At 39.7% G+C, this 13,581-nt stretch overlaps 1 protein-coding gene across 2 annotated transcripts; it reads right to left on the reverse strand.

The window, feature by feature from the left end:
• Positions 1 to 109: 109 nt before the first annotated feature.
• On the reverse strand, positions 110 to 12,623 carry osbpl11 (oxysterol binding protein-like 11). 2 transcript variants are annotated; one of them, XM_046845748.1, is made up of 14 exons: positions 12,513 to 12,623; positions 12,176 to 12,356; positions 11,221 to 11,289; positions 10,811 to 10,986; positions 10,108 to 10,187; positions 9,747 to 9,935; positions 9,374 to 9,572; positions 7,818 to 7,960; positions 5,721 to 5,861; positions 4,852 to 5,302; positions 3,917 to 4,103; positions 2,993 to 3,175; positions 2,229 to 2,382; positions 110 to 1,842 (listed from the first exon to the last, which is right to left on the reverse strand). In XM_046845748.1, exons 2-14 carry the CDS (start codon positions 12,277 to 12,279, stop codon positions 1,756 to 1,758), a joined length of 2,163 nt encoding a protein of 720 aa, XP_046701704.1. In that variant the 5' UTR covers positions 12,280 to 12,356; positions 12,513 to 12,623; the 3' UTR covers positions 110 to 1,755. The 2 variants fall into 2 exon arrangements, with proteins under 2 accessions (XP_046701704.1, XP_046701707.1); XM_046845751.1 differs by having other exon boundaries at positions 9,747 to 9,890; positions 12,176 to 12,597.
• Positions 12,624 to 13,581: the final 958 nt, after the last annotated feature.

Consider the following 13,581-nt stretch of genomic DNA (forward strand, 5'->3'; position numbering starts at 1 on the left):
GATTTGGTTTTTTTTGGGGGGTGTTGAATAATTCAGAAACTGTTGCACACAAAACACAACTGCATGATCAAGTAAAAAAAAAAAAAAAAAAAAAAATGAAATCTTGTCCTAATACTTTATCAATTTTATTAGTTCATTCTTTTTTTCAGGCTATCAGGATGATAATTAAAACATCAGTGCAGTTTACAGCTCAGCGAGATAAACACTTGGGGCCCGTCATGTCTTGGTTCGGACATTTTCAGAGAAGATTTTCTCAGCTGAAAGCGTCATAACTTTAGGCTTTCTGCTAAGGGGGCTGCTCTCCAGAACACAGAGTCAACCTAGTGTATGAATTCGAACAAAGAAACCCTACAGAGCAAAAAGCAAACATTCTGGGTGTCAAGATGCTGAGAAAAGGGAGCAGATATGTACATACTCAATGTGTTTCATGAAGGATGTGATTGGAGGAATGAACAGGAGGAAGACCAACACAAATAAGGCACCACAAAGTTTCTTAGCAAGACCAACCAGGGTTTATAGTAGATGAGAGGCTCCTTATTTATGCTCTGTCCAATACATGCTTACTTACACTGCCATCGATTGAAACTAAAATAAATGCATCGTTAACGTAAATGAGCTTTGTTTTAGTCAAGCGGAAACTCTCCACACACATTGTTTTAGTTTGTTCAGTTTTCTGTTGTTATTTTTGCTGGCTTCGTATGGCTCAACACCTAGATATCCAGATCTTTCCTAAAGTGTATGCGGTTTATATTACATTTTCTTACAGAGTTTCAATCGAGAGGTAGGATGACATAAGACAGAAACTACAGAGCGTTCACTGCATGTGATGACATTTCTGATCAAACTGCAATAATACTGTAAGACAGCTCCACATATTCATAATCACATCAGTCAAAGAGATAGAAACTTCAGAAACAAGTTAATCTATCAGTTCCAATTATAACTATGATCGAAGCCACTATATTTGTGCCCGTTCAAAACAACAAAGCACGGTTGAGTTGCGAAATCAGAGCAAGCCCCCACCTGAGCAATGCTGAAAACAGGTAAAGAGAAAGAAGTCTCATTAAAATGAACACAACTCTCGACACCTCCCTCGAAAACACTTGGCTAACCGCTGTAGCACAAAACGAAAACGCCAAACCGGCGAATTCGCTTTCGTCGTGGCTCTAGATGCTTAGAGGAATCCAGCTCTAATGAATCTGCATGCTCCTGCAACAAAACTTTGTAGAGCTCCCTGATGATATCGAAATCATAATACATCAAATCAACTGCTTACATAGCGAAAAAGAAAAGTGTGGGCCATTATGTGGCCTAATAATAGCATTCTTCAATAAGATCAAGACAAGTTAATAAAGCATCCTCAAACACGATCCTCACTTAGACACCTGTCAGAACATCAACACACTCTCATGCTATTCACAGCTCCTGTTAAGGCAACATCAACAAAAGATGCCTGCACGCTCTGGGATCTGTTGTGGATCAGAATGATTTACTTTGATATACCAAAATCAAGGGGTGCTGATCTGATTCAGGCAGTCCGCTATCTCCACAGAGCAATTTATCCAGAACATCATTAAGGAATCATAAGGAAGGGAGTCTTTTAAGTGTGTGTGTGTGTGTGTGTGTGTGTGTGTGTGTGTGTGTGTGTGTGTGTGCGCGCCTCGTCAGTTGTAAAAGAGAGAGCATAAACCCCACAGGCAGCCCTAGGGGGACAGCCAGGCTCCTGCAGGTGAGGGATCGGGGTCAGAGTTTGCGTCAGGGGTTAGACTGGAGAGGTGCAGTAGAGGAGCTCTGTGCTGGAACACTTTGCCACAGTGGTTTGTGATACGTCCAGCCTTCACCCTGGGCAAACGAAGAAGAAGGAAAACATGCTTAGGCTCATTTCTAAGTACTTTATTATTTTTATTTTTTTTTGCTCCATGAATAAACGATCCATCTTAAGACAATATTCTTCTTGTGTTAAAGACTCCAATCGTCCAGTCTACCATTTTCGTAACAGCCTGAATAAACATCTAGGGGAAGCAAAACCACAAGTGTCGAGCTATTTATAAAATGTACACTGATCGAGTTACTTCCATCACCGTTAATGGAAAAGCGAGTTCAGTCTTTATGATTCATGTAATTAAAGACACTGCACACCACACCAAGCACAAGAGAGCTGTTCGGTTTAGAAATTGAGAGAACCGTGTAACTAATAGATTTGGCTGTGTGTCGACGAACGTGCTTACTTTTCCTTCAAAGTATTTGGTCCTCCATGGCGTCTCGGTATCTATGCGGTGTCGTTCTTCTTTTCTCTGTCGCTCCTCCAGGAAGCGCTTGTGCTCCGTGGCCTTTTCCATGTCTTTCTGCAGCAACGACTCGGTCACGTGCTGCCACAGTCGCCTGTAAGAAACGTAAGTATGGCATGCTGAAACAGGGGATGTATTGGGTCATGGCAAATATATTAATTGTGTGAAGATGCGACATTGTGATCGATATTCACACCGCAATTTAATTCGAGCGAACGGTGCAACACGTACACGATGTTCACACATAACGTTCACACAATTAAATGAAGTTAACACTCTGACAGTAACTTTACTTTTACTGTGCTGTTATGGTAAAAGTAAAAATAGTCACCAAAGCGTGTCCTGAGTTAATATTTGCATAGAAGTGTGGATTTTGAAACCTGCTATTCTTATAATACTAGAGAGGTGTTATGAGAAAAAGAATATAAAGCATATAGGTAAAAATTTTTCCAATGATTCAGACCCACTAATATTTTTTCACCATTTTAACATCCTGTGCACGGTCCCTTCATTTGATATTTAAGAAAACCAGGAATTTAGAACAGCTGCTTCACTATGATTGTGTTTAACAAGGGGTTTGTGATGGACTGATCTAGAAAAGTGAATAGTAGAATAATATGATACAATGTCATTTAATATCAATCGTAATATATAAAATTATAAATTAAGCACAGTGTGAACGCTAAATCCAGATGAATCCTCACCTGGACTCGTAAGGCCCTTGCTGCTCTTTGGGTCGCACTCGTTTCCTGGTGACCGGTAGCTTGAGGACATCTATGATGCGTGTCTCGCCGTTGGCGTACGTAAACTCGAGCATGCCGTTCCACTCCCCCTGCACGCGACACACTACGGAGTTGGTGGGGTTGTGCTTTACCTCTGCATTCACTCTGCATAACAAAAACATAGGATCTTATTACGATGTACATGCTCAGCTTTCACAATGGAAACATGCGGCAAAGTATGAGAAAGGAAGGACGGCATAAGCGAGCGTGCAGATGGAGCATGAAGAGCAACAGGGTCTGTCCGGTCAACACTAAAGTGCAACAAACAACAAGAGTTGTTTACATTTATATTACAACTCCTATTGTGTGTTCTGTAATGATATGATGTTTTTCTACACTGCTCTTTATAGTAACATTAAGCAAGTCTTTACCCGATAAATAAATAAACTCCACATTAAAGGAATGAAATCTAAAATGGGCTTAATTGAACTCTGCAATAACAATTAAAAGGTAATGACTAATAAGACTATCTTCAAACGACGACTGAAAACCTACCTCTTCCTGAAATACCTTAATTAGCACTTTCCAAGTTTGTAGAATTCGAGTTATATTTATATTAAGTTTGTAATCTTGCGTACCAGTGTAGATTTATTCATTACTAGAGACTCAAAGCACTTTTGTACGTCGCTCTGGATAAGGGCGTCTGCTAAATGCCACAAATGTAAATGTAAACAAATGAATCCAAATAAACTCAGAATTTATGTACTCACTGTAACTCATAATAACTTTTCACATGATGGAACAACGTTTTTACCCATTAGTCCCTCAGCTCTTTGCAGACAGTACACTGTAATGCAGACAGACAGCAGAGTCAATTAAAGTGTAATGTGACCTGGTGTCACTGACCTATGCAGCTTGCCCCCATAGAAAGGTTTGGTTTGGAAGGTGATGGCTGCACTGTAGCCTGTCTTGGCGCAGTTCACGTTGACCTTTCCGCCGAGCTCTACCCAGGGCACTGTGAGGATCGAGCGGGCGTAGGCAGATGGCAGAGTGAACGTGTACTCTTCGCCGTGCTCCAACAGGTGCAGATTACCTGAGAAAACCCCAACACAAACAGTGGATACCAGGACACTGCGTATCATTCAATTAAGCAAGTAGAGCCTAATAAGCATAAAAGCGGCCCACTGCATTTGCAAAGGCACTTCACAAAAAAGATCCACAGACAGACTAATTTACTACATGATTTAAACTGATTACAGTCGAAAACTTTACGAGCTGAAAGAGCAAATGAGGTTTTTCCCATGCATTAGACATTTAAAAATCTTCAAGCACAGTAACTAAGCAACAATGCAAAGAAATCATACCTTAAATCTAGTTATATATTTGTATAATACTAAATTTTACGTTTCTAGGTTATTTAGCTTCTTGATAAATAAATCTTTTAAAAAACAATTTAAGAACAATTAAGAACTATTTAATGCTTGAAAAAATTGACAAAAATAATCATTATTACTTTATTCTTATAATTAAAAATACTAGATACAAATATAAATGGTATTTAGTATTTTTAATTATAAGAATAAAGTAATGATTATATTTGTCAACATTTTTTCAAGCGTTAAATAGTTCTTTTGTATCTAGTATTTGTATATTGATGTAGTAGAGCGAATAATATTTTACTACACTGAATATAAATCAACATATTTCCACTTACCATTTGGTTTTTAAACATCTGGGTTCATAAAAGCATCTAACAAGCCGCTCAAAGAAACATTTTAACATGTGCAGTCTCTTATCTTAGTGACAAACAACTTAAGAGTCAATCGGGCAAACTGCCTTACCCTCTCCAATCATGGAAACACCAATAGACATGCCCATGAACTTGCTTTTGGTCCACACATGCGTGTTTACACACATCTGCCTCTCCTGGCATTCAGCATAGAAGCCCGAGACAGGTGGGTGGTGAGACACCTGCTCGGCCACAAATCTCACATGATAGCAGTCTGATGTACTGAAGCCCTCTTTCGGAATGCTTCCCTGAGACTCTGCCGTCTTTGGCACTCTCCAGGAGCAGTGGAATGTTTCGCCAATGATCGGGTTGTAGGGCTTCTTGGCAATCGCGCCCTTGCGGCCCTCGTGAAAGGAAGTGAGGTAATATTCCACAAATCTGATCATACGGTCCATAGGACTGGTGCCATCTGTGATGGCGACAAAAAGGTCGGGGTGGGACATGAAGTCTGCATACATCTCCAGCAGAGAGCGTTTTTCCAGGATGAACGTAGGAAGGACCACCTAGAGGGAGACATCAATGTTTCAGTGTGGACGATTTATACCAAGTATCAGTATGTAGTAAAACATTTGGATAAAGCAAACATGCTATCTCTCGTCCTACTAACACATTGGCACACTTCCATTCTCCTGTACTGTACTGGTCAGATCACTATCCATCCATTTCACATGCACGGACTTGGAGTAAAACAAGTTCTTTAGAATAGCATCTTATCTTTGGAATGTAGTAAAACAACTCATTCTACCCTACAGCCCTGCCCTACTTTTGTTTATTCATAGGTATGTTATATATGTTGCCGAGACGTTTCATACAAAGTTTACTGTACAATCTACCAATCAGAACTGTATGCATTTATTTGGGTTGATAGCACATGTTTATGCTTGATCAAGTTTGTGTAGATAGTCTGGTATGGTGGCTCACCCTGGTCAGGTCCATGCCTAGTTTAAGCTGAGACAGAAGATGAAGGATGACGCTACGTTCTTCCTCCACCGCTCCCAAGTCCTCTTCCTCGGCTGGAAAGGAGTCTTCCTGCTCCTCTTCGGCATCAATGACTTCCTGCTCCTAAAATATATTATTTGTTATTGTAAACAATAATGTGTTTATGTGGAAAGCAGATACGTTTTTGGTTACAAAATTCTCTAAGGGTTTCTATTAAAAATAGCATACAGGCACATATATTAAGTAACAAACTGCTGGCAAATATCCAAAAGCCATTATGTAGAAAAAAGCTTCTAAGCTTTCAGGTTATCATTTTTCTTCTAAATTCCTATTCATATCGCTTACAAACTAGAACAATTAAAAATGTACACGGTAAGGTTCCTCTAACTTAAAACATATTTTACCTTTCTTTAATCCTTTCATCCTTCCTGTAGAAAGTCAGGACATGTCAGGAAACAGTCACCAAACTACAATTCATTTGCTGACCCAAAGCATTTCTATGCATTTATATACACATTATCTGACATTATATTCAAGTCCCTGTATGTGTCATAAGCCTCCAAAAAATAAAAAATAGGCGCTGATTTAGATACTCCTAAAAAAAAAAAATAATAATTCAATTAAAATCATGGAATCCGTATTTATTTGCATGAAAAGTGAAAGGATTTTATGCTCTGTCGGTCTCATGTTCTAGCTTTCCACACTTTTGGGGTTGGTTTACTCGTTTCTGTTTACTTGAGTAGAATTCAGGCCAAAATCAATCCAATTTCCCTACATGTAGTCTACTTATAGACACGTACGTATTTAACAGTTATGCGCATTAGGATTTTAGAGTTTTTCTATGACCAAATGTGACACATCCTGCTAGAAATGGCTCAGGCAGTGACTTGGCCTAAGACTAGTATACTGACTTCATTTCCTGTAACATAAAAATGACTGCAGGAAGCATTCCAAATACAGCTCCTACCCACACCCTTCACTCCAGATGTTGCTAACACTTCGAGACAAAACAGAATTCCATTGGTGTCATGTCCTTTCACAGAAATAGGTGCGACTAGTTTTTAGATGCGCAGTGGCTCCAGTAAAACCGGTGACATTTCACCTAAATGCTAAGCTCTACATAACATAAGACGGATGAACTTAAGTTGAATGACCCCAATACATACACATTATAATACAAGAAACAAGCTGAAAGTGTGTTGATTCATTCTGTATGAATCATCAACTAATTCCTTCAGCAGAAATGTGTGATTATTTCTCAGAAGTCCTTTCCTATTTCATTAAACTCACTTTCGTATGAGAAAGTCTGTCGTAAGAGGATAATCATATCCATACCCACAATAGCCAAGTCACCTTGTTCATGAAGACTTCACAGTAGAATCAACTGACAGTAGGCAAGCACACCTGAGTGGTTACATTTCTTACATCTGCATCATTTTGTCAGAACAGACAATGCTATTTACTCTGGTGTGGATTTAGATTCTAAAAACATAAATACAGACTGTCTTCTAATTCTGTGTATGCTGAGCTGTGGACATTGCCACAATGGCTGACCAAGTAGCAAAAAAAATCATGCAGCTCAGGTCATTGCTTTAAAAACACAGTTGAATAGAACGTCTGCCTTCTATTGACTTTAATCCAAACTGTTATAACCAATTCGAGCAAGAGGCTAGAGTTGTGTCTGCGTCTATTGTATTTCTTTTCCAGTAACAGGCTGTTCACTTTAACCGCAACCCTCTCCACCCAAGTTTCATCTTTCTGACAAGATTAATGTAAGTTTAATTCCAAGACAAACTCCATAAAAAGCAGCTGCAAATAGAATGGTTGAAGGGTAGGACCTTTAATAGAATTTGGATTACACTCAAAAATTGTATCATTATAACATTAAATCATCTAATACACACACACACACACACACACACACACACACACACACACACACACACACACACACACACACACACACACACACACAGTGCTGCTGCAGACAATTTAGCTGTAGCCAAAATGACTATTGTAACTTAAATAACTACCTATGGTAATATAACAGAATTGTGTTGGATGCAAAGCCTTTATTACCCCAGCAATGTCACAGGAGCCCATTTCGGCAGGTTCTACAGCCATGTCCTGCGTTTTGCCGCTGTCTTTGGTGATGCTTGCCAGTGTGCCACCATTCTTCAAAGCTTCCGGCAGTTTGGGTTCCAGCCATTCGATTGTCGGCCCTGCGGGGCAAACGGAGCCTTGTTCAAAGCTGCTCATGACACCGGACCCTACATGCAGTGGCAATGGGCCACCGGCAGCCTCAGACACAACTAGAACCGCAGGTGTCTGATCCCCTCCCGACTGTCCTGGAGTTCACATTCGCAACCCGAGCCCGAGGGGTCAGCGTCTGCCCACAGAACTCCGCAAAATGCAGACCTGTTGCTTTTCTGCTAGGAAGACCACGCTCACAACTTCTGCTTCGTTACAATCGGTAGAATCCTATGAGCAAACCCTGACCTCTTAATCTTCCAAGATCTACACAGCAACTAAAATACTGATACACCCCACTGACTACTGGCCTGTTGATTTCTTCCTTTTCTTTCAGAGACCTATAAAATATGTATGCTTGGCAGGTGGATCAAATTCAGTTCTGTGCAGTAGATGTCCAGAAGTACAAGACCACCAAGACCTATCTCATCTCATAACATTACTAGCTACCTATAGACTTAATTAAATTATTTGGTAAAAATGCTTGGATTTGTGCCAGTTGAGGAAACTGGCTGCTTAGACAGAAAATCACTTTATGCATTAGTAACACGGTTTCATGACAGCAACACAGTCGCACGGTTTGAGGAAGCAGGCAAGTGGCGCACATGGGTGACTCCCCCAAAGCTCCGGTTACCTGCACTGGCCTATCAGAAGGAGATACTGTTCCTCATCCATTATGAAACTTTATTCCACTCTCAGGCCAGGGCCACAGGTCATAAATACTACAAGAACATGACCTTGGATTAACTGATTTGCTACCAGCAACACGCGATACATGTACACTAAAAATGGAAATCGGTGATGCATCATTAATCCGTGTCACCATGGATTAACTGATATGCTACCAGCAACACATGATACATGTCCAGTAAAATGGAAATCAATCATGTTTCCTTAACATGTGTCATTATAAAACTCAAGCTGTGCAGGCTTTCTGATGCCATGTCAGGTATTTCAAGTGACCTCAAACGCCTCGACCAAATACCTGATCAGCTGATGATAAAACTCTTGAAATCATGTGTGTTGTGGAAAAGCTTTGGTCTCCACAGGGCAGCGAGTCATTAAGACTGGAGAACCTCTGATCTAAAGTATTCAGTAACTTCTGCACACTAAATGTTTAACAAGACAGCTGTTTAGTTCTTAAATGCAAGGATGAATGAAAAAACAAGGATGAAATGGAAATAAAACAAAAGACGTATGCAGTTGAGAACGTTTTGCCCAACATAAATATATAAAGTTATTTGAGTGATTGAAAGATACAGGGATAACAGAATGTATGTGGAGGGCATAAGGCATAAATACACTGCACTGTGAAAATGGTATTTTAATATTCCTACCTTGACTCTGAGTAAACATTGTTAAACAACACAAAATGACGCTGGTACCTCCGAGTGGAACTCTGTGCCGGGCCACTTGTTGGAGCTGCAGGATGTTCAGGCAGTCACTAAGGCAGGTCATAGTGGCCAGAGAGGTGGCTTTGAGAAGCAGGAGGTCCTGATCCAGTGGAGAGGGATTGTGGCTGGCCGGCAGACCCTCGATGCACTGTACCAGGTCTCGGTGCTGGTCCTGCGCCTGGGTCATCATCTGCATAACAACAAACGTTTACAGAAAACTTTACTGAAAGATAAATTAACTAGGCACACTGTTTGTCTGAAAATGAAGACTTGATGCATAATTAACAGTCATAGATTACAGGCATATTAAAAAAAAAATCTCATATCCTCAATTTGAGGGAAAACTACATAAATATGGCCTCACCTCACGTGCCTCCACCAGGTGATCCCGCAGCAACGAACGCTTGTTGGAGTAGTTGGAAGAGCCGCGGTGCAATTGAGACAGACCCAACAGGGAGCCGGTGTTATGGCTGATTTTGCGCTGAGACGCAGGGGAACTGGAACTGCCCTGAGAGGCCGTGGACAGACTGCGAGTCTTTAGTGGTGGGTTAGTCTTAAGGATAAAAGCAAAGTGCATAAAACTGGCCACCAAAGAGGCATGCAAACAGGGCAGCAAGTAAGCAGGAATCATACAGACTCCAACAATATTTTGCTGTTGTAAAAAAAAAAAGCCAAGATTCTAGGTTGTATATGGAATATATGGTATATACTCAGCAATTTCTCACCTTGCCCATGGCTTCTGTGTGGTGCTGTGTGCAGATCTGCAGCCTGCTTACCCAGTGCTGCCTCTCTTTAGCATCAGTTGCTGAAAGAAACATTAGCAAAGAGCTTATTATACACTGAAACGAAACAGGCCCTAATAGAAAAAGCCCTAAAAGAATAAGACCAAAAAAAAAAAAAAAAAACAATTTAAGCATACTGCATTTTATATAAAGCACTCTCAGCACTACAGTTCCTATAAATAAATTGTTTAATGTACAAGGTGCGGAAGTCCATCACTGCTCTAACAGTGAGGGGAAGTACTGACTTTTCCAGTATTGCTTCACTCATGTGTGCAGCCTTGCACTTAATGCATAACCTGCTGACTAAGCAGGTTATGCATTAAGCTGACATAAGCTCTCAATACAGCCAGTAGTAAATATCAAATGAAAATATGTTTATATAAAAAAATAAATCTACTGAGCATTAAAGATGGTTCGGTTTTACCCAGCGTGGTGTACGACCGCGTTCCCTTTAAATCGGCTCATCTCGGATTGATCAAACCACCGCAAAATTATATAACCACTATGATTGTTGATCTTTTTTTATTCCTTCTCGGTTGGATCTTGTGCCACTGTCTCTGCTCTTCTTGAGCTGTGGTTAGTTTTTATTTAGACATATCTAAGAGATAAAAATAGAGAACGAGCGCACAGAAAGAGAAAGACGCACCTCTAAGTTTGTACTGCTCCCCGCTGATGGCATTGACTGTGAAAGTGTGCGAGTCCTCGTCGCTTGGGGAGATGACTGCCCCTGCCAAGGGTAACGTGCCCCTGGGCTTCTGATGCCGTGATTGCTCATTTACAAAATACTCCAGCAGCCCTGCCTCGTTGTTCAGTACAAAGAATCTAGAGACAGCACATGAAGCCAAGTCAGCAGGGGTTAAACACCAAGTCTTACATACAACAATCTGATTCACAATAATCCAAACCTAGGCTTGTGTACCCCCCATCACACTTTTTTTTCAATAAGAGAGCTTTGAATTAAATGTGTTAGAACAGCAAAAACTGGTGTACTGCAAGACCAGGGTTGGAAACCTGCTGTCTTTTTTATACTTTTTTTTTTTTCAAGCAGGTACTCACCGATACTGCCATCCTGTTACCAGATTTGTGTATTTCATTAGATATCCATCTACATTTTCCATGTGATCACTAGAAACAAGTGGAAGAGAGGAAAAACAAGCAAACCAAAACACATTACATAATATCAATGATGAAAAAATATACAAATCATTCCAATATTTATACGCATTATCTAAAAAGCATTTAAAATAGAAGAGACTGACAATTATCTTGAAAAATTAAACCCTGAAGACAGATTTTTTCTTTATCAAATCAGTGCCATATCTCGATACATCTAACATTATAGAAAGGCAAAAAAACGATCATAAATTGTCCTGGATGTAATACATTATTTGACCAAAATTATATGGACACTTGACCATTACACCCAAACCATGCACATTTACACTGTTAGTCCACGTTACTGTTATAATAACCTTTTTCATTTGGTTGGTTTGGGCCTCAAAGTGCAATTGAAGGGAAATATATGTATGTATATATACAAACACACACACACACACACACACACACACACACACCCAAACAACACACATCTAAATACAAGTCTCTATAAGGCAAATTTTCTAAACCTATTTTTCAGCTAATTTTTCTGTTTTTCTGCTCCATCACACACACACACACACACACACACACACACACACACACACACACACACACAGTCACTGAGATACACTAGTGTGCGGGACATAGATGTTCCTGGACCTGGGCTGGGAATCTGTGCTTGTAAAGCACAATTAAAAAAAATAAAAAGCCAGCAATAATTACAGCGTAAAAATATTTGCAATGAGAAACACTGACCCTACATGTAATGTTTAAAAAAAGGGGCACCAATGAGACACACCCTGCCCATATCAGGAGCTTATGATTATGATATTGGACATGGAGCGTCAGGTGGCTAATGTGTCAGCAGCCCCGCCATCGCACACCATCCCGGAGTCCTTCAGCTCTCACTCACCTGTACTGCCAACTTTTCGACGTGGTCCTCAACGAGCTCTGGGTGTGAACATCGAGCTTGCCTTCACTCTCGGAAATGCGCATCCCCGCACTTTCAACTTGCATTGTTGTTAGCTCCCTTTAGCCTAGCTTAGCTTAGCCTAGCCTAGCCTAGCCTAGCTTATCTTAGCGTCTACTGTGGCCTATGACAGGAAAGACTAGCAGAAATTAAACAGATAGGAGCAACTGTCAACCTAAACATTTATAAACCTTTCCGGTAAGCGAAATCCACTGTGAATTAGCCACACGCATCAACGCCTTCATTCTACACAAGTAAAAATAATTAATTGAATTAATACTTTTGTGTAGGGTGAAAAAACCCAGTTTGTTTTGTACTGCTTCTCAGCCCTCTGCTGCCATGACAGAACACAAGGTACCGGTTGAGATCACGTGACGTAGGCTAACTTTCAAACGGCCCACACTACCCTATCTAGGTGCACTGCCTGGGGTAGGGAGTAGGGCTTCATGTTTACTATTAGTACACAGCCAAGGTTCTATTACCATCGGGTCGAACTACTGAACATACTAATGTATCTTTATTAAACTTTAATAATTAAAAAGCAATTAAAAAAAAAGATCTATTAAATAATAAACATCCCAACAGCTGCATGCATCAATATAACATTAAATATTTATTCAAGAAAAAAAAAGTGTAAATACAATGTAAAATTTTACAATTCAATTATTTTGTGTACAGTATGCAAAAAAAGCCATGGGATATATATATATATATATATATATATATATATATATATATATATATATATATAAATCAATCTACAATTTATGTACATGAAACTAAACTAAAAGACAACAGGATATCCAAGAACGACTTGTGTGTGATAATTGTTATGCGCTATGCATAGAAATGTCTTTGGTCTGCCACAATGATCACACTTTCCCAATATACACTTCAGTCTCTGTTATCTAGCTACTGTATATGGACTACTGAAAATCTGGAATCTGTCCTAAAAATGGTATTAGTCTTTAGAAAGAGCTCTCCGGTGCAGTGTAACACAAAATGAGCTGATTATGAGGTACACACACATACACACATATATATGTATGTATATGTGTGTGTGTGTGTGTGTGTGTGTGTGTGTGTGTGAGTGAGTGAGTGATAATGATTGGGCTACAGAGCAACAGATTTTTCCACATTTTATATGACAAGATTTAGTACAAGTCATGCCTAATGTGTATTTTAGTAGTGTGATGATTTAACACAGATCTGTAAATTAAGAATCATTTTGGTAAGCATGTTAATCAAAAAATGCTGTCTGAATTAAAAAAAAAAAAAAAAAAAAAGAGGAAACAATGAAAGAAAGAAAAAAATCCTATCTAAAACAAGATGCAAATGAACTAAAATAA

Source organism: Silurus meridionalis, chromosome 3 (assembly GCF_014805685.1).
Source record: "Silurus meridionalis isolate SWU-2019-XX chromosome 3, ASM1480568v1, whole genome shotgun sequence".
In the NCBI taxonomy this organism is placed as follows: domain Eukaryota; kingdom Metazoa; phylum Chordata; class Actinopteri; order Siluriformes; family Siluridae; genus Silurus; species Silurus meridionalis.

Excerpts from the sequence above, each read along its gene's own strand:
- osbpl11 (XM_046845748.1), bottom strand. The coding sequence starts at position 12,279 with ATGCAAGTTGAAAGTGCGGGGATGCGCATTTCCGAGAGTGAAGGCAAG. Across the intron at positions 9,936-10,107 it reads ACACAGAAGCCATGGGCAAG|ACTAACCCACCACTAAAGAC; the intron begins GTGAGAAATTGC and ends TTTATCCTTAAG. Across the intron at positions 5,862-7,817 it reads GCTCCTGTGACATTGCTGGG|GAGCAGGAAGTCATTGATGC; the intron begins GTAATAAAGGCT and ends AATATATTTTAG.